Source organism: Gymnogyps californianus, chromosome 2 (assembly GCF_018139145.2).
Source record: "Gymnogyps californianus isolate 813 chromosome 2, ASM1813914v2, whole genome shotgun sequence".
Classification (NCBI taxonomy): domain Eukaryota; kingdom Metazoa; phylum Chordata; class Aves; order Accipitriformes; family Cathartidae; genus Gymnogyps; species Gymnogyps californianus.
The window spans coordinates 43,214,378-43,235,446 of NC_059472.1; the positions used below are offsets into that span (position 1 = coordinate 43,214,378).

Here is a 21,069-nt window from a genome sequence, read left to right on the forward strand (position 1 = left end):
TTCCTGCAAGCTACTATTTTAATACATAAAGTTTTTTTCTATATGTTATGGTAGTGCATTAAATGCTCAATATTAGAGATAGTTCAGAACTGAGCAGTGTGGAATTTACAGAAGTCTTTTTTTTTTTGCTGTTTAAGATAATGGGAATTATAAATAACATTTTAAAATAAGATTTGCATATTTATAGAAATACTGATTGCATTAAACCAATGACATTTGTTTCATTCAAAATCCAAACAAATTCCTTGCAAGTACACACAGGCCATGCTTTGCTGTGTTTCAAAATCCTTAATGTTCCCTAACATTGTATGGGTTAGCTCTGATACATTTGAACCTTCTAATGATACAGTGTGGAGACAGGAGCCTTGTCTAGTAGAAGGAATTTTTTACAACCAATGTTTATTAGTTTGATTATTTTTTTCCTTTTTGTCTCCTCCCTCTTTATTTCTATTCCCCATACTTTTCAGCACAAAAGAATTCACCATCTCACTTTCCTAACTCTAAGATTGAAGTAGTGGCTCTTTCCTATGAGGTGTTTAAAGGGTGGAAACATACTGACTGTGAAATGTTTAAATATCGTGGTAATGAGAATGATAAAGTGCATTCAATTCGATTTTATTTGGAAGACTTCTGACAATAGAAAGAAAACGGCAACTCCCAGGTAATATGGGAACGACTGTTGATGCTGGGGAGCAGCGCTGCAGCGATACCAGAGATGCTCCTGGTGACCACAGTGTATTTCTCTGTAATCTGGAAGGCTTAGGAGTTTGGATGTAGTTCCTAGCAGCAGCTGGGGACATGTAGTCACACTCTAGTGTGTGTAACCTAATTAACTTTCAGAGCTCTAGGGAGCGGTGCAGTGTCTTCGCCGGGGTCAGCACAGGTCTCTAATGCGGCCAAACACAGCGCGCACAGCTGGGCCAGATTCGCCTGGCTGGAGCCAGCGGCTGGGTCTTCATCTTCACCCCGTCCCAGTAGCGAGAGTGTGGGCAGCACCAGAAGCAGTTTTGCTTTTGTACTTTGTTGGAACAGAGCTCATTCGTTCCAGCTCGTTACCGCACACAAGTGGCTCTGTTGTTAGTTTGACGCTGTCTCAAAAACCTTCTAAGGCTGAGGGCTTGAGCTGCCTCTGCAGCCGATAGTGGAGATCTGACAGTTTTTCCAAAGCGCATGTGTGTATTGTGATAAAAACCCTTAGTTGTATGATAGGAAAGTACATCAGTATTTAACCCAGGAGATGTCTCTGTGTTTTTCTTACTCGCCTTTGTCATTTACAAGGTATTTCTTCTTTGATTGCACAGTGTGATTTCCTACCTAATCCTGCCCTGCAGTTAAAATGCTAACTTTAGCAAAATTATTAAGATCATTTCTATGAGGAGGGACTTCATTGTCTCACAAAGATGAAGCAGAATTGAGAAATGTATTCTTACATAAGTACCTGCTGGATAATGATGCTCCTGACAACCTCTTGTATTCCTTTCTCCATTTTTACTCAACAAGAACAGGTATTTGGTGTGTGTCTTTGAATGAGAATGATTTGATGAAACCCATCAATAAAAGAAAAAAAAAAAGCTTTGATACCTTTTCACTCTGAAGTTGTCAAGAGTCAGAAGGCAAGAGATGCTTCATCTCTCATACAAAAGGTGACTCCACGGCTTGTGGCAAAGTGCTGTTTGGCATTTCTTTTGATGAGTTGAAAAGGCAGGCTGTGCAGACACCCTTCCTGAGTCAGACTCTTGGTGATTTGCCTTGACTAAGGATTTAATTGTAGCTGTGCAGATTTCATAACTACTTTGGTGAAATGATATATACAGTTCTTTTGTTTTGAAGGACAAAATAATAGTGCAATGTTGTATTTAATACACTGCGAGATACATATTTCTGCTGTTACTTCAAATATTGGTTGCGTGCTTGAAATAGATATTACTCCTCCTTCAGAATAACTGCGATTGGATTAAAACACATGTAGTGCCTTCCTTATAGCTTTTGTTGTACTTAAGTACACTTTTCTTTCATTAAGCTGCTGTAATGAATAGGTATGAAAAATAAGGTTGCACCCATGGATTAAAAAAATCAAGAACAGTTGAGTAAGTTTAGAGAAGAAAATGTAAAATTGTCCATGTTATTAAATGTTTGCTCCCTTAAGTGGAACAGAATTATAACTAGATAGTTCTGCTGTCTTCAGAAACGTACTCCATTTTCTATCGCCTGAAGCATAGCTTTAAAATATGAATATAGAACATCATTCTGGTGTTAAGATCTGATCAACTGAGAGAAGCTGAGAGGAGTAATCTTCTAAATCTGTATGAAGCTGACTTCTGTTAATTCAAGTAACAAGGTAAACTGGAAGCCAGCCAGCCTAGTGGAATGGGGCATTGCCTTTCTTTTTCTATGAAATTATAGAAATGCCTTTAAAAGAAGATTTATAATAATGTTCTTAACGCATGGGTTTTTTTAAACAGAGAAGTGTTACGTTAGAAAAATAGGAATTATAAGTTTTACTGTGCAACTTCCACTCTAGTTTTGAGAAAAAGAAAGCATTTGACTTTATGCTAAGAGAAGTGGTTATGAAAAACTGTTTAGTTGCTGTGAGTTTAAACTCAATTTAAATTTAATTTTAAAGCATCTAGTTCTTGGTACACTTTATATAATTGATTAGGGAAGAGTGAAGGCTTAGAAAGCGTTAGTGCATTAGAAATTTTGGTAATTTGGTACAGAAAACAGCATGAAATGTAGGTAACATCTGTGTAGAGAGTACCTGGGTTTTTTTACTTGTTGCATGGTTTGTTAACCTATGTATCAAGTTACTAGTTTTGTAAAATCTCTAGACTGGGAATAGTAAAGTTGTTTTGACACATGCAATTGGAAAGGGATTTTACAGAGACAAAGAAATTTTGACTAGACTATTTCTAAGATGAGGAGAAGAGAGTGCTACTTTGCATTACAGTGTCATTGTTATGCTGAAATTGCAGACTACAATAACCTGTGTTTATTTTGAAGTCGCATACTGCATACAGTTTGCTAATAACTTAGTTTGGAGATAAGTGTTGTCGGATTATATTTTTGAAAATGTCACATTGACTTTTGTCATTTGTTTTGTTTCGGCTAAGAAAATTTTCTTGAATTTGATTTTGTTTTGTAGCAGTGAAGATAATTAACTTTACTTGGATCTGTGTTTGCACAGAAGAAACCACACTTATGGCTGTTTAGAGAAAGAAATGGTTTAGTATGCTAACTCAATTTAGCACCTGAAAACAGCATGACATTTCCCAGTCTTGCATCATTGCTGCTAAAATTCTGTGGTTAAAACTGGAGAAGTTTTGTATATCACGAATAAAAGTTAAATAAGACTTTTTGCTACAATGGTAAAATAGTAAAACTTTCATTTTATAAGTGAATTGGGTTTGTGTAAGATGGAACATAGTGAAATGTTTGTTTTTAGAGGCTTCTTTGCTGTCAGATGTGTTTAAAAAACAGAGGTTGTAGCAGACATTTGAAGGCTTCCAAAGCTGTGCCTGTTTCCATGTGACACAGAAGTTCCACTTTCATCTTTCTCAGCCTCTCAGTGGTTATTTTATGGGCTATCTTTAGTGGTTAAATTGTAAGACCTGCAGATGCAGCAGGAGATTACAAGAGTTTCCTTGCAACAGGTGTCATATTAGTTGATTAGGGAGAATTTAAAAATAAAGGCAAGCAAAATGCATATTAAAGTAAACAAAATAGGATGAGTTAAGAGAGAGATAAGGGAAGAGAAAGGAATCAAATTCCAAAGATCTGCAAGATGGAAGTTTTGTGGGGTTTATTTCCAAACCTCATGAATTAAAAAGAAAAAAAAAAAAAGGAAAAAAAAAACTGGGAAGGTAAGGACCTTAGCCTGGGTAGAGTGGCCTATTATATGCGAGGGCAGTTGCCGCCTTGCTGTTCGTAGCTCACGGGTTCAGAACCATATGCACTTGAGTAACAGCAAAATCATCTCAACCTTTAGGAGGTTGCTATAGCCTGGCAACCCGTGTGCACAGTAAGAAGTGGATGGTGCAGAGCTTTGCTTAAGTAGAGGTGGTAAATCATCAAGGATGTAGCGGTTAAAGTAAATTATGGAGCTCACATTTATGAAAACTTTTTTTTTTTAAGGCCAACATCGCCAAGGAATGAATTGTTAGTCAGAATAGCTGTGTATAGGGTTTATTAATGCCTAACAGTACAATCTCTGAAATTAACTCCTCTATCTAGAAAGTTGCTGCTTACATAGTATTACTTGGTACCTTTCCTTATGGTCTTAGCAGGGGAAAAGGCAAAAAGAAAAATCCACGACAGCTGAATAATAAACAAGTGCATCAGCTCAGATGTTATAGTACATTAGGATGGGCTCTGGCTTCTAGTTGGGAACATGTTGATGCTTGGCCAGCCTGGTATAGGCAGAAGAGTGTTGTCTGCACTAATCTATGAAGCCTAATCTATCTATTTCATTGAATTAATATTTAAACTTAGTAGTTGAAAATAAGACTTGAAAGCAAGTCTTGCTCAGCTTTTTTTATTTGGGCGTTTGTTGGTAGACACACTCACGAAGTTGTCTATTGGGGAAGCTATAGCTGTGTCTATTAAAACAGTGTAATCTGATCACAGTTTTTAAACCAGTAAACTTTTCTGGCTTTACCACACCACCGCAAATACAGTTAAGAATGTTGGCTATATATGTTTTATATATATAGTTATATGCGCATATATATATATGCATTATTGATGGACTATGCAGAGCTTCTCAACTCCAAGTTCTCGTGCTAAAACAGGTGATGTTCTGAACTGAAAATTGCTGTTGTTGTCTGGCTTGTTTCTGATGCTGTTAAGTGAAGTACCATTGAGGCTGTTTTCTTGAGGATGTGTGTTGGTTTGGTAGTAATTGACAGAATGCTTTAACTGGCATTTGACTTATATGGGATAAAACTTCTCTACTCTTTGAGTGAATACTTTGATTTCTGAGTTAGGCCTGTTAATGCTTAGTTTGTGAAGCAGAACATTCCTTGTCCTAGAGTTGTTCTGTGGATAAATTGGGAACTGATGGTTTGAATCCAATCTGGGACCTTGAAGGCAGATAAGAGTGTGTTGTTGATGTTATATTTAAAGTACCTGATTGCTACTAAATTGACTTTTTTCTTTTTTTCTTTCTTTTTTGCAGGCTGGAGCTCTTGATTTATTGAAGGAGCTTAAGAATATTCCCATGACCCTCGAGTTGTTACAGGTATGATTTTCTTATTGTTGTTATGTTGCGTATATTAACTCCATAATGATGAAGGTGAAGCCAGCAAATTTGGAAGAAGGTTGAGCTATTAAAGTAGATTCCTATGTAGAAACTCCTTGGAAGAATTGGTGTTGTTATAGGGTAACGAGTCTTATTTCACCCTGATTTAGGGCACTTAAGATTAAGTGTTTTCTTCCAGTAGCAAGTTCTTAAAGCTTATGTTTCTGTTTAAGTTGAAAATAGTGAATTTTGTCATGGACAAAGGAGAAGAGCTGCTTATAAACTTACGTTACATATAATCTTAGGTTCTTACTAACACAAATGTGATGTGTTTCCTTCCTTCTGAAGGAGAATGCACCCGATTACACCTGATACCTTCTTTTCTTATATAGTTAGGTCTGGTTTTGGATTGTAAGTGAGGAGAAGCATAGTTCGTGCCTTCAGGCAAGTTGTATTTGACCATTTCCTTCCCACCCCCCCAACTCTGAGTAGTGTATTTCTTAAGGTAATTACACTACTACTACTATTCCCTTTTTACTCCCCTGGGTAGGAGTGATGGTGTGGTACAATCTCTCTCACTTGCATGCATACTCTCTCTACTTTTGCTTCTATCTACATCTCTAACATAGTATTTTATGTATTATTTATAAATTCTTTCAAAAAGTAACTCAGTGAACTTTATTTACATGTCAAGTTGCAGAGTTTGTCATGTAATTCATCAATGAACAACTTTTGTTCCGAAGTAACTAGATATTTCGTATCTCTGTGAAAATTTTCAAATGGCAGACGTAAACGTAAGACCTGGTTTGCTGTGGTAGCCACTTAAATTGGAAGAGACTGAAAAGTAACTTTTTTCTAAGTGAAAATTAATGGTCACAGATACAGAATTAGCTATAAAGTTCAAATCTTAAGTGTCAGTAGCAATGTCATTCTTGACGTATGCATCCTATATATTTGCAGAATGTACTTAGTACGTTATTACTGATACTGTTTGTGACAGAAAATAGGAATTTGAAAGTGTCACCTTCCTGCATGAACGAGCATGGCTGATATGACACTGCAGTCTTCTCTATGTCCAACCTCCTTCCTTAAAAAAAAAACCAAAACAAAACCTCACCAAAAAGAAAAAACCCTCAAGCCCCACACAAAACAACAAAATCCAGAAAAACCCTCTGTTGACCTGATTCTCTGGAGTTTCTTTGTGCAGGTCTTAATACAAAGTATTTGTGTAGTAATGTTTTTTGCCTTTGGAATGAAAAATATCTCTGCAAGTGCTCCGGAAATTCTGTAAATGCTGCTATGCAAACCTGTTCTGCTTAGTCTGAAGAATGAGACTAGAAGGAGAAGCTTTACACAGAACAGTAGAACAATTTTACCCTTGAACCATGAGGATCTGAAGAATGTACAAGTAGATAAATTATTCTTTTTTTAGTTGCAATGAAAACCTTACTAATGTTATCAACAGAGGAGGACTTAATCTTGCTAAGTACAAACAAACTCAACTGTCTGCCTTTTAGGGCACTTGTGTGACCCTGACTTAATTTATATAGAGTTGCATATTAATTCTGTCCAGTTTTCTATCCTACTTGAAAGAAGCGTATTTATTCCCATCCATATGACAGGTACCTGCTTTTGAAGTGAAATAATATTTGCAGTAGAAGATTGTTTTAATCTGTATTGGGGCAGGCACTATATGAGTTTGTAAAGAAGATTTCTCTGTGTTACAGTAGGTCTAAAGGGATCAGGTATTTTAGCATACTCTTGTGTAGTAGATTGGCTGTAGCTTAGTTAAGAAGTTTTTCTTCAGTATCCACTGCTGTATTCAAAACAGTTCCGCTGCATGAGATTGCATTTAGCAACGTGTTTAGACTCAAATTTACATTATTTTTGTTGAGAGTTTTATAAATATGTAAAGTCTGCCGTAAACTTTCTATGTTAATCTCCCAAATTTGCTTAAGCAATGGAGGACTTGGAGCAACAGTTGAAATGCAAAGTAATCATACGTATCGCTGTGGTAATGGATCAGTAGTGTTCTAATGTCAAGAAGGGTGATGATCATGAGAAAGTGGGAGCATTAACTTCCTCTATGTAGATTGAGGTATCTGTTGATGTGTTTGAACAGATGAAGCGCAGGACACAAGTGAAAAGCATACTTCCACACCCATTTTTAAGCAGTTTTGAAAGCTGGCTACATTGAGAAAAACACTGCTAGCTGGTATGATAGTTTCATTATTCCTGTGTAATAAAAGAAGTGACACTTTTTCCTGTAACATGACTGTTGCATCAGTCTGAGCTGGTGAGGTCCTCTGAACAATTTACAGGTATGTAGAATAGGAAGGTGCACATCAGTAGTCTGGACTTGTGCTTGTTTCTTGTGTCTTTCTCACCTGATTTTTGTCACAGAAAGCTGAAGTGGTTACAGACAATAATACGACTGCGTCGTATGTAATGAGTTTTATATAAGCAAGCTGATCCTTGCTCAGCTAGGCAGGGAGCCAGTAGCCTTCCTCACATGTGATTTATCCGGTGGTCAGAATTGCAAATCTGTTTAGCAGCCACACAGTATTAAAGGCATCGTGTCCCTGGTGCTAATTGTGGGTAGTGCACAGCTAAACAGTGAGTGAGACAGACGGTCTTTATTTTAACAAACAGGTTTTACTGGAAATTACACACACGTATACAGAACTAGGCTGTGATGTACAGTCCTTGTTAATGAATTCTTGCCAGTTCATTGGTGGGCCGGGGAGACCTGGGAACCTGGAGGTGGTTATTCTTCAGGGGTTGATTTGGCTCTGCTTTGGTCCAGGTGCTCACCAATTCTCTGTCCTCATGCTCTTACAATTTAAAGTTGGTAACACCCTGCTTGCTTCAGTGGTTGCTTTTCTTCCCCAACTATGTCCCTTACATTTTCTCATTTGGTCTGGTTTAGAGAAGAGTAGGTGCTGCCACATGCTTTGTTTTGGGTTCAGTCATAGGTTACTTATGCTAACTGTTGCTCATACCAACTGAAGGCTGCTTGGCCTACAGCTTGAATGCTTCAGGGTTGGAAACAGCTGTCTTACACTGTCTCTGAGCCTCTTTACTCTCAGAAAGCAGATGAAAAGTGCTCTAGAATTTGAAGTGGGGAAGAATGTCCCATTAAAGATGCATTTTGGACAGGATGAGGAAGGTTTTCATATACCTGCACACGTATAAACGGGCACAGAGATAAAGCAATTCCACAAGTTACACTGGGCTAGGCAAAAATAGCAGAGTTTTCCCCTTAAAATGGCTCTCACAAGAACAGCTCTGTAGGCTGGAAGACTGAGGAAATTTAAAATGCTGACAGCTGATTTGTCATTAAAGCACAGTCATTTTGAGAATATAACACTGATCTTTTGCGATTACCTGTGTCAGTTTGCAGGCAAATAAATTGGTAGCTCATTCCTTCCCGTTTCTTTAGGCGAGGCCGGATCAAGTGCTCTATAAAAGCAAACAAATGAACTATGTTTATGTACTGCCTTAAGAAAGCTGGCAGTTTAGACAGTCACCATAATCTGTTTCTCTTGTGGATCAGAAGAAGAAATTAATTTATCCAATTAATTTCAAGTTTTACTTGAGTTTTTGAATTTTACTTAACTAAGTTGGTGTCTTTTCTTTTTGCTGATGAGAGTAGGCCGTGGTTGTGCCCAGTTACCAATGGACGGTTGGTTTTTGTTGTAGATATATTTTTCTCATTCAGGTATGGTGAGTATTTTATGGAGTTCCAAGCACGTTATTCTTTATTGTCTGTACATAACGTCGAGAGTATGTGTTTAAAATGTCGAGAGAGTTGGCCAGTACTGATAGTCTGAGTGAGCAGAGTCCATCTTGAAAGACGTTAGTTACAGGTGAGTAACCATCTGTTTTCTTTAGTCCAAAATATGTGTTTAGAGCTGATGCTCAGACCTGAGGTTTTGATGTGTTTCCTTTGCTGAAATAGCTACTGAATATTTCAGTACATTTCCAGTCATTTAGCACATCCATGGTGCCCCAAAAAGCGTTGTGTGGGTTGTAAGGAGTAATTTATAGGAACAAATCATTTCCATTTTTAGTGAGCTGCAAAGATTTAAATTTTCCTTTAAAGGAGAAGGAAATTTATGATGGACTACTGCAAAAGTACGTAGAATAATTTATATTTAGTGAGTCCCGTAAATGGTAAATGCAACAAAACCGAGCATCTTAAGAACAATTTAAAAAATCTAGTCATCAATCAAAATATTAAATAATAAAATACTTATTTGTATTGTTAAACACTTTCCTCTTCTCGTGAAACTAAAAGTGTGGAAATGTTCTACTTGTTAGATTAACACATTAGTCAGAAGTCTTCTAAAATGAAACTTTTGTTGCTGTTGAGCTAAATTTATGTCCTCATCTTCTGAGTCTTAAAAGGAGTGAATTGTAAATTAATCTCCTTTTCACTCTATAGGTGGCAGTAGTGCCAAAGGTTTAAAGCCTGTCACTATCAGCCTTTTCAGAGAGGTAGGCTAGTCTTACTGTTCCTATGTAAAAGCAGAACCCTCTGTGCTTAAGATTTTGAAGAATCTCAGTATTGCCACAATTATTAGGAACCTAAAACGTAGTCACTCCCAACTGATATTACAACTTCTTCCACAGCCACTCAATGGGAATTCTAAGAGTTATGAAGTCACTGAAGCAGTTGGCAAGCTTCTGATCATGCCAAAATATAAATACAGTCATTGCTTCGCAGAAAAATAAGGTTTTGAGGCTAGAACCTTTGCTAAAAATTTTATATAACATTAAGATGTATGTATGATTTTTACATGGTTAGCTGTTTTGAATGTTGTACTTAGTTTAGGTAAGTAGTTCTGCAGAGCTTTTTGAAACAGTTTGGGAGCAAAAATTTTCTGATTCGCTCCTCTTAACCCTCCTGCCCGCCCTGCCCCCAACTTCTGTGATGGAGACAAATGGTAATACTGTTGTATTTCTTTTTAAAATGTCCATGTTGTTAAAATACATTTTGTAAAGGCTTGCAGCATTTAATCCTGATATTCTTAAAAAAAACCCCTACAGAAACAAAGAAAAAAGATACTTTAAAAAACAATGTCAAAGTACAACTTTATATGTGTTTACTTGTTAAATTGTCTTCATATCACCTTTTATAGTGCATATTTTTATTTCTGTTGCAGTCTACCAGAATTGGAATGTCAGTGAATGCGATACGCAAGCAAAGCACAGATGAAGAAGTTACATCTTTAGCAAAATCTCTTATCAAGTCTTGGAAGAAACTGTTAGGTATGGCGACAGACTTTTTTCCCCTGCTCTTGCATGTTTTAACTGTATGCAGTCTTGATGCAGATCCTTGACACTGCCTTGCTTTAGATACATTTGTAATCCTGTGTAAGTATTGAAACTTTCTGCACTGACGTAGTTGTTTTTTTACTCTTTGACTATCACCAGTGCCTTACTGTGTGTGGTGTTTAACCCCAGCCAGCAACTAAGTGCCATGCAGCTGCTTGCTCACCCCTTCACCCCTCCCAGTGGGATGGGGAGGAGAATCAGGGGAAAAAAAGTAAAACTCGTGGATTGTGATAAGAGCAGTTTAATATCTGAAGTAAAATAAAATATAATACTAACAATAATAGTAATAAAAATATAATAATTGTAATGAAAAGGAATATAACAAAAAAAATAGAAATAAACCCCAAGAAAATACAAGCGATGCACAACGCAGTTGCTCATGACCTGCTGACTGATGCCTGAGCAGCGATCCGCCCTTCCCAGCCAATTCCCCTCAGTTTATATACTGACCATGGTGTTCTAGGGTATAGAATATCTTTGGCTAGTTCGGGTCAGCTGCCCTGGCTGTGCTCCCTCCCAGCTTCTCGTACACCTGCTTGCTGGCAGAGCATGGGAAACTGAAAAATCCTTAACTTAGGATAAGGACTACTTAGCAACAGCTAAAACATCAGCGTGTTATCAACATTATTCTCACACTAAATCCAAAACACACTGTGCCAGCTACTAAGAAGAAAATTAACTCTGTCCCAGCCGAAACCAGGACACTGTGAAAGCATATTCAGAGAAAAAGTTAATATATTTTTATTGGGGCTGGCAAGCAGTAGGAAGCCAGCTTCTGCAACATGACTCATTTCTGAAGTCTCGTTGCCTGCTGTTGAGCTAGAGTGACTGTACTGCAGTACTAAGCACTAACGAACCTTTTCTTGACTATTTCCTTTGTCAAATATAACAGGTACTCTGAAGAACTTGTGTAAAATCTCATATGAGAGTGTGGAGGCTTTGAAGTTTCGTTATAAAGTGATTTGTGAAGAGAAAAAAACCAGTAAATTGATGTTAAAAATCTGTTAGAACTTACAGGTGGTGAGAAATAGATCTGCACTTTCTAAAACCTTCATAGTTTTAAACAACTTACTAATTAGTGAGTTAATACTTTTTGTTTAATTTCCCTCTAAGCAATGAATGCAGTTAATGAAACCTTTCTGTTAGCAGGGTTTTATTCAAGGATATTTTGTGGTACTTAATTTTAATGTATTTGAAAACACTCAAATCTCAAGCTGTGTCCAGGTATTTCTGTTCGTACACTGTGCTGTACTCTATTTTGTTTCTTTGTATCTAATTTTAGGTAAACTAAGATTTAGGACTCTTAAAATTTTGAAATAGAACTTCGTATCCATCTGACAGTATATGTATGTAGAAATGGACCATTTGTCACAGCTTTCAACTTCTGTGTTCTAGTAAGAAGCAACAACCTCTACAGCAGACATTTTTAAACAGTTAGATAATAGTAATTAGGTAAGTTTTAGTAATTACATTTAGATAATACTAGGTATGCTCATAAAATACTTTTTAAATCACGATAATGACTTATTATAAATTAAATGCATACTTTATAAAGGATCTGATCAGAGTTCACTGGTAAATAGTGAAAAATATGTACTTTTTATGTTTGAATTTCCACTTAGAACTTGAAGTCCAACTGTATTATGTCCAATGCATAAAAGTGGTAAGATACATGAGTGGAGAAATGGACTTGCATATTAACTTGAGTTACTCTAAAGACTTCTAAAAGCAGCAGCTGGATTGAGTGACCTAGCTCTCAAGTTAATCTAAGTTAAAAAAAAAAAAAAAGGCCCTCCCAAAATTCTGTGGTTTTATTTTTCTCTAGAGTTCCAATTTTTGATAGTGCAACTTAGTTTACGCAACAAAGTAGAGGAAATACTCTTTTTTTCCTATAGAATTCTCAACTTTTGGGAGTGCCCTCAGATACTGCTTTTGGGGGGATGGGGCTAACCCTTCTGGGTATTGCTGTCCTTTGAGCAAAGGAATTGCTATTTATTTGTTGAGACAGTAAAAATAGTCTTCTGTTTAATTTTTTTTTAACACAGTATCTTAAGTCAGTCAAACTTGTCTTAATATATTATTACTTATAGCTGACTGATCTTCAAGTGTTCAAACATTGTGAAACATGGGGAGTATTATTCCTACCTGAGGACCAGAGGGTGTTCATGCTGTAGAAGTCTGGAATAAGACCATGGTGGCTGACGGTCACAGCAGGTCAATCTGGGTGTAGGCTGCTGCTGAAAGGGGTGGTCCTGGCTTCCCTTCTGCGCAGGTGCCTCCTTCCTCCCTCCTGTGCTACAACGAGTGCTCAAGTGGCTATCCAGGAGACCAGAGCTGGGAACTGACCAGTTGGAATCTAATTGTTCTATTCGTTTCTACTGTCTTAAATTTCAACTGTATCAGTTTTTCAGTCCAGCCTGTTTGCAGTTACTGTTTCCTGCACAGGGCTGCAGCAGTAACATAGAGCTGGAGCAAGGTGGACCTTCCCCTTTTGATGGCTTGCTACATTCAGATTGTTTTAAGACAGTTGGGAGACTCTACTTAAGGCTGCTTGCATCAGGTGAAGTCAAACGTGTGAGGAACTGAAAAGTAAATAGCAAATATTTGACATTAATCAGAACTGAATACTTTCTTCTTGAGGCAGTGGGTATGTGACCTTTGTTCATGCTCTGATTTTTGTTACAGAGCAGATACTATTGCATGTACATTATTGTGCCAGGTCTAATATAGTTGTGGTTGTGCATTTATTGTATAAAATCAAATTATTCCTGGAAATACAGCACTGCTTGTATTCAGAACTTATGTAGATAAATTCTCCTTGATTGTAATGTAGACCTTATAATAAAGCATAGTAGGGCAAAAGTTTCACCTCTCGTTTCACTGCTCAGTAATTCAGTGGAACTTACCCTGTCTTCCAGTTATGAGATTTTATCTGGGCTGCACGAAGTATGGGTGGGAATCTTACAAAGTACTCTTATTCTGTTTTATCATTAGTTTTGACTTTCTCAGAAGAATACGAAATACCGTATGTTGAACTGCTTGAGAAATCAGTTTCGATTATGCTGTTTATAGTGCATGTAAAATGGTATGGATCAAAGATGGCAACAGAAGCGGACAGCTGTTAATCGTACCGAGCATTGTACTCAGAGATCTGAAGTCTTTGTGAGTTATTTTTATAAATGACGTTTTGAATTTAGGCAAGAATTGTTGACTGTTCAGGCTGCATGTACTGTTCAAGTTCAATGCTATCAGAACTTATGTTTTAAGAATGCATGGGAAACATGAGAAGAAATCAAAGTAAGGTTGTGAATCACCAGATGTTTATGGCTTGACTAGAGCCGTGCCAGGTTACCAGTGGTTTTTCAGGGGGGTCGGAAGCTGCCCAGCAGAGGGCTTGCAAGCGTTGTCTGAAGTGACTCACTGAGTGAGCTACATCTAAAGATTGCTTTCAGATGTTGCTGTAAGAACGTTAAACCACACAGCCGAGTTGGTCACAATTTACATAAGGAAGCAAATTCTGTTCTCAGAATAAAATACTGTTCGCTTGTAGCACAGGAGTTGCAAATAACAATTGTTTTGCCAAGTAGCTGGGTATGTAGAGTATGCTGTGCAGATAATGAATCTATGCATACCCATTTAGGTTATGAGGTGCGTTCCTTCGTATTAAAAAACAACAACAAAAAAAATCTTTAAGGAACATAACATTCTCCATCACAAATAATTACTTACTGAACTCTAAGAGTATACAGTGAAAAAGAAGGTCCAGACCTCTAAGTAAGTAAACTTAACTTCAGTAAGTTTATGTACTGAACTGGAAATGCAGAATGATTGGACAATAATCTTAACATTAAGTGCAAGTGTGATCATCTATTGCCAGTATTAAAAACAAAAAATGAGACCACGAACATTTTGAAGTGCCTGTTTCAAAAAAGTGCATGCCTGAGTAATTTTTTTTTTTAAAGAATGTTTAAGTGCCTAATGTTGTCAGGAGAAGATAACACCAGCCAAACTTCATAGAAGTGTTTACTCAGATTACTTTGTTCATACAATCCTTTGTTATTTCGAACCTGAGTTTGATTCTACTGGAGCAAGTTGGTACAGTCTAGGACTATCTTACAGGTATGTTAATGCTGTCATTAGGTAAAGTTGTTCAAGGACATCTAGTAACCTACTGGCTTTCCTCAAAAAAATTGTTATTGACAAAACAAGTTCCTAAATTACAGTCTAACAGTGTGTAAGAGTATCGTTTACGATTGATGATAAGAGTACATGTCTTTATAAGATAGCAAGTGCAAAAATAATTTCAGTGGTTTCATTTCCATATCAAGTATGAGCTGTGGAAATCACCTGCTGTCAAATGTATGTTTGGAACTGTTCCATGTACAATTAGTAGATCTATAATTTGTTAAGATTATCAATGGAGAGATAACACATGATGCAAATTACATCATACTGTATAGGAGGAAAAACATGTATAGCAAAGAAGTTAGTGTCATGCTCTTTTGTCACTTATGATAAAAAATCTTTAAAAATGGCAAACAGTTCATGATTTTGTTGTTTATTTATAGTGTTTAGATATTATTCCTCCCTATGCTACTGCTAGGAAGATGCTTTTCTGATTTTACCTTCATGTCTTACTACATCTTGAAGAGGAATTGCTGACAAGTGTAGCTGCTTGTGCATCTCACGATTATTTTGGTCAGGGTCTGGAAAATGGGCCTAAAGGATTATTAAATATGAGGGTCATTGTTAAATTAATGACTATGCCATCTGTTACCTGTTCTCATATCTCTTTCCTTTAACTTATTTAAACGAACACTCAGAAAACTTTCCAAGTTTTGGTGGTGATATCTGAATCAGTAACATACGATAACCCACTAAATTAAATTCTCATGTGCTTCCAGGGAATAACTAGCCACTTTTCATTAAAATTTCTGAAAAATTCTTACTTTAAAAAATTTTGTAATTTAAAGTTAAATTTATAAATTAATAACATCTTTTTATTTTCTGATTTTTTTCTTGTTACTACGAAATGTCTTGAGTTCACTTGTAATATAATTAGAAGAATCTACAATGAAGCTATTGATGGCTTCTAACATTCAGATTAATTATGTTATCTCTGGCCATATATTATTACATTAAAAATTTTGTTCTGGTAACCTGTTTTACCCTAGAGAGATTATTTCGCTGGAAAAGTAGAAGTGTGTTTCAAATTACTTGCAAGTCGCAGATAGAAACTGCAATGCAGCAGTCAGAATTTGGTATTTATCCATTATTCCAATGGCTGATAGTCAATTCATGTTCCTAGCTTGTTCTTTGTATTTTAAAGAAGCATTAATATAAATTAGCTTATGTTATTTAAAAAAAAAAGCTTAAAGATTTTTTTGTTATGGCCTTCTGAAGCTACGGTAGTGAAAACTGTGGAGTTAACAGTTTTCAATCCTAAAATTGATGACAATTTCAATTTGTTTCTGAAATGTTTTGGTAAGTTTTAATAGCTATATGAAGTTGAAAAAGTAATTGTGCCTCTGTAAAGCAACTTGTAATTTATGTTATATAAATATTATGACGTTCTATAGACTTCCTGACGTGAATCACTTGCTCATTGGAATTTTTAAATATCTTTCACAGAAAGGCCATTTTTTCCATCTTACTTTGTTAGAATTTCTGTGGTTGGTTGTAGTTCCCATTAGCTGTCGTTCTTCCTTTGCGTTAGAGTCTGGCCGTTGAATGTAAAATAAGTTAATTAGTAGGGACTTCTAGTTTCTCAAGGATAACTTTTTTCCTTTCCCCAGAGGATAGTTGAAATGCTGTCTAGCAGGCTGTTAATTGCATTCTGTTCTTTTGTCAATACAGTATCTTAATAAAATAAGAAATCCTTATTAATGTGTGAGTTTAAGAATAAATACTGCTTGACACTGGATCTCCTCTCCTCAGTGCTTTCCAGTTTATGATCTGTAAGAGTGAATGACTTAAACACTTAGGAGAATATTTTGAGCAAACAGAGAATATTGTTAACTTTATTTTCAGATTTCTGAAACTGGATTAAACAAAAGTATCTATAAACTTCTCTCTAAGTGATGAAAGAAATTGTAGTTTTGAAGATGTATCTGCTGAAGATGGTCCAGTTGTCTCAGCTGCTGAAGTTTGACCTTGGTTTGAGACATGCTTGCATAGACTGGTCTGCAGGTGTAGGAAGAGCTGTGCTTTTACCTCTTGCTTTGTCCCCGTGCCTCACGAATACCCTGCCCTCCATTAAATGAAAGAAGCCATCAGGGTATTGGCAGACATTCTCAGGTGCCTGCCTTCTCTGATGAAATCATGCTGGGCTAAATGGAAGTGTTTGATAAACTAAAACTAGGTGCCAGCTATACTGTAGCAGTGTATTTGATGCAAAATAAGCAGGAGATACCTAGGTCAGCTCTGAATTTGACAACTTGTGTGCCAGAAAAAAATATGGAGGTAAATGGGCTGAAGCAGAGCTCAGCTCTAAGGCAGCTGTGCTGCTTTGCAGGACCTGAGCTGTACCCTGAGATACCTGTTTGATCTATCAGTTTGTCTTTAAGCCTCTGACAAAAATAATAATGTACTTAAAAAATGATGAGGGTAAATGAGATTACATGCATTTTTAGAATATTTTTTAAAATTATATATCATGTAAGCATTTTTTGCCAGAGAGTAGTCATGTGAATATGCATGTTAAAAATGGGATTTGTTTTCTTTCTCTTAGTATTGTGCACTTTAGGTGTCATAGCAAAGAACATCTGTGATCCATTCAGTGTTTAGCCTTGTTTGCTTTCTTAGTGAAATTACTTTTTTATAAATAAGTTGATAAATTGCTATCTTTTTTTAGGATTTTTTGAATAACACTTTTAGCTTATTAAAGACAATCAGTCCAAATGCTTCATCTGCTGTGTTTGATTTTCCTTTTTTTCTTTAATGGAGAAATTTATCAAGGATTGAATACAAAGTTACAAACAATGGGTGAGGAAATCACTAAACTTTTAAGCTCTTGAAGGCTGGGGAAATACTCTGGAGAAGTATCTTTTTGTGCTTGCCTGGTTCCTATGCTGTTTTGTAGGCATCTATTTTTAGGTACAGCTGGAGACAGAATAGTAGCTGGGTGCTTGGTCTGATCCAGTACAGCTGTCTCTGGTCTCCTTTTATGATGATGATTTTTTAACGAAGTGATATTGGATTTGATAAATTCCTTAATTCAAAAGTTAAGGAAAGGATCAAAATCTTGTTCAGTTTAATATCTTTTCTGTGTAGCTTTAATTGTAAATTGTTCCTATTAAAAATAAGCCAGTACAGTAATTTTCTGCTCTCTAGGAAATGGGAAAAAAAAAAAGCTCAGTGCTTGAATAAGAGACCTGAATTTGTGTGTTCCATACCACCAAGTTCCCCTGAGAAATGTGGGGATGGGGCTCATCTGGAAATGGGGATACTTTTAGATGCTTAAACAAGGGTTTAGATACCTACCTAGTTCAGGACATCTTTGAGGGAAAGACTGAGCCTTACCAGATTTCCCTCCTTTTCTTGATCTGTTTTTAGTTCTTTTTAAAGTTTGTAATATATGCTTATCCCGATAATATAGTCTATGGATTTACAAGTGTAATGGCAGCTTTATCAGGGCTTAGAGAGAGGAATTCACAAAATCTAACTGTGAGTGAGTGATGCCAATCTCGCTAGGCTTTCTCTGTAGACAGTGGAGAGAGTCAGCCTTTCTAGAGAGCAAATCAAAGCAGAAGCTCAATTTAGCCACTCCGGATTCTTCTTTACGATAGAAGGATGTATGTGTTCTCACTGGGCTAAAGTGAAATGTTGTGATTGCCCTTTTTAATAAAGGCTTTTGTCTTTATTCTTTATAAAATCATCATTAAACATAGCCTGTATGGGAAAGGCAAATTCAGATATTTTTAAACACTAAGGTAAATAATTTAAGAGCTATCACAGAAAATACTGTGTACACGTCTGGAAGACTCCTTTAAAAGCATATGAAAATGATCTTTATATTTTTTGGCAACCATGGTAGCTTTCACATGACAGTTTCATTTGGTTCAGTCCTTTGATAGAAATCCTGTGAATATAATTAAAAAGAATGACATGCATTTAGTAGGAACTTGTATTTAAAACATAGAAGACAAACTCCGGAGGGTTGATGCAGTAGTTTAAGAAGTTATTGTCTACCTCATGCAGCAGAGTTGGCAAAAATAAATCATAAAGGTCTACATTTTCATCATGTCTTCACTGCCAGTTTAAGCAGATGCTGGACTTGACTCGAAGGATCTGAAGTGTTGTCATATTTTTCCATTTGCTGGGTTGGGGAGGGTGTTGGGGAGTAGAAGGCTGTACTGCAAGAGAAGGTCAAAGCAGAGAGTGGGAGCTGATAGCATTTCCAACTGGTTCGGGAGAAATCATCAAAGATATTTTACCACTGCTTTAAATCGGTTACTATTTCTGGGTAAAAGAGAATTTCTCATGTTTTGTATTTCCAGATGGACCTTCAACTGATAAAGATTCTGAAGAAAAGAAAAAGGAGCCTGCATCTTCCTCACAAAACAGCCCTGAAGCAAGAGAAGAAAGGTGCTTAATTCTTCATGACTATAAAAATAATCTCACTCAGTATACATTAGCATTGAACTATCTGGTCCAAATTTGTCATATTAGAGACAGCTTCCACATTCTTTTCTGAAATACATAGAGTTGTACAAGAAATAGTGTGTTGTTAGGGAAGTAAATGCTGCTGCTGCTGCTGACTTTAAAAAAAGAGGAAAGCCGCAGGTCAAGATATGGCCAGAGCAGTTATTGTTTATTCTGTCTGTCTTGTCTGTCAAATACTCCTTTCTCTCTCAATACTAGCACTGAGCTTTGAGAACTGTAAAGCAACTTTCAGTCACAGCTTTGTGGTGATTGCATATGTTAGAGGTTTAGAATACTTCTGTTGTCTGTTAGCTTTTATGTTTAATGAACAATCTCATTCTGCACTTTTTTTGGTAAACACAAAATATATATTATCAGAAAAATGAGTCCATGTTAATGACAGTATGGGAGCTGAAGAACATTTGCAAAATAGTATCTGCAAGCCCGTTTCTTCTATACATTTCTGGTTTTAGTGAATCTGTTTCCAGCAGCCATTTTCAAATTGAAATTTAAGCTCTAACCATTTGTCCTGATGCAAGCTGAAAACTTCTTGGTTTACAGTTTGTAAAGCTATGTTAATGGTTTGTGACCATGGTGCCACTTCCGTACTGTAAGCAGACTGAATGCAATGCATTCACTGCAGACTGAATGTTAGTGTGATGTATCTTCACTGTTTTTTAAAGTAAAGTTCCATGGGGGCAAAAAAGATTTCATGTTAATGTAGAGAACTGAAAATTAAAACTTATATGCCACATAATGGAGTGAAATACTTGCCGTATCTATGTTGTGTGGAATACCCTGGTGAATATTCTAAAGACACTTTTTAAATTGTATTGACTCTAGAGCTATAAGTAGCTTTAAAAAGGTGGCCTGTGTTCTTTTTTTGGAATACCATCAAATGAATATAGCAAAAGACCTGTGTTTTGCCCTGGAACAAAGTTATTTGAAGAGGGGGAAAAACCATAATATTAGTTTTCTTTTTGCCTTTTTTTAGCAGTTCAAGTAGCAATTCCAGCAGCAGGAAGGAGGAGGGTAGTACTCCCTCAAATTCTTTCATCCCTTCTTTTCCCCGGGCTCCAAGCACTTCGGATTCTGTACGAGTGAAATGTAGAGAAATGCTCTCTGCAGCTCTCAGAACAGGAGGTGAGCTTTGTAGACTGTATTTTCAAGTTTAACTATTTCCTTCTTCTCTATTTCAGTCCTTCCCACTCTTATTTTTCTCCTGCCCTGTAGGGTAGAATAAACCCTGGTTATGTCCATTTATGTGTATATACCCATAGGCTAGTTCACCTGAGTTGCAAGTAATGAGTAACCTTGACAGCATGGGAATGTATTGAAATACATTTTTTGTTGCTGGTGATATGGGACATTTTGTGGCTTCTGTTCATCTGGTATCTTGCCTACAGTGTAACTTTGTTTCAGGAAGGTTATTGCCTCCTTAATGCCTCATTTAAATCTTTTTGTGGAAGCTGCTATTTTTTTTTGTCTTATCTCTGACTGAGAGTGCCACTATATACATGCCTGCCTTTCTTACACCAGAGATCCTGTGGGCCTTCAGATTTTGGTTTTTGAACGCTGCCTTTCTGTTTTGATTTAATCCTGAAGTTTCATTGAGATACTCACAATAAGAGAGTCTTGCATTGCTCTATCTTCATGCCTTATGGGCATCTGTAAATTCCTCGACTGTTTTGGGTTTTTTTTTCTTTTTCCCCCTCATGTACGCTTGGGTGTCTTCAAACTGACAAATTGAATGATATGCTAGATAAGGAGCAACTAAAAGTAGGACTCCTCAGAATGACCTGAATTTTTTCTTGCGGGTCCTTCTCTTCTACCAGAACTTACGACCCAGC

The 21,069-nt window shown here is 36.6% G+C and overlaps 1 protein-coding gene across 1 annotated transcript in view; it reads left to right on the forward strand.

Moving 5' to 3' along the window:
- The window catches only part of TCEA1 (transcription elongation factor A1), a 29,510-nt gene that overhangs the window by 1,283 nt on the left and 7,158 nt on the right, over window positions 1–21,069 (forward strand). The window contains exons 2-5 of the mRNA XM_050892208.1: window positions 5,174–5,236; window positions 10,405–10,510; window positions 19,075–19,162; window positions 20,214–20,362. Of these exons, the coding sequence (XP_050748165.1) occupies window positions 5,174–5,236; window positions 10,405–10,510; window positions 19,075–19,162; window positions 20,214–20,362 (406 nt within the window). The remainder of the gene's footprint in view (window positions 1–5,173; window positions 5,237–10,404; window positions 10,511–19,074; window positions 19,163–20,213; window positions 20,363–21,069) is intronic.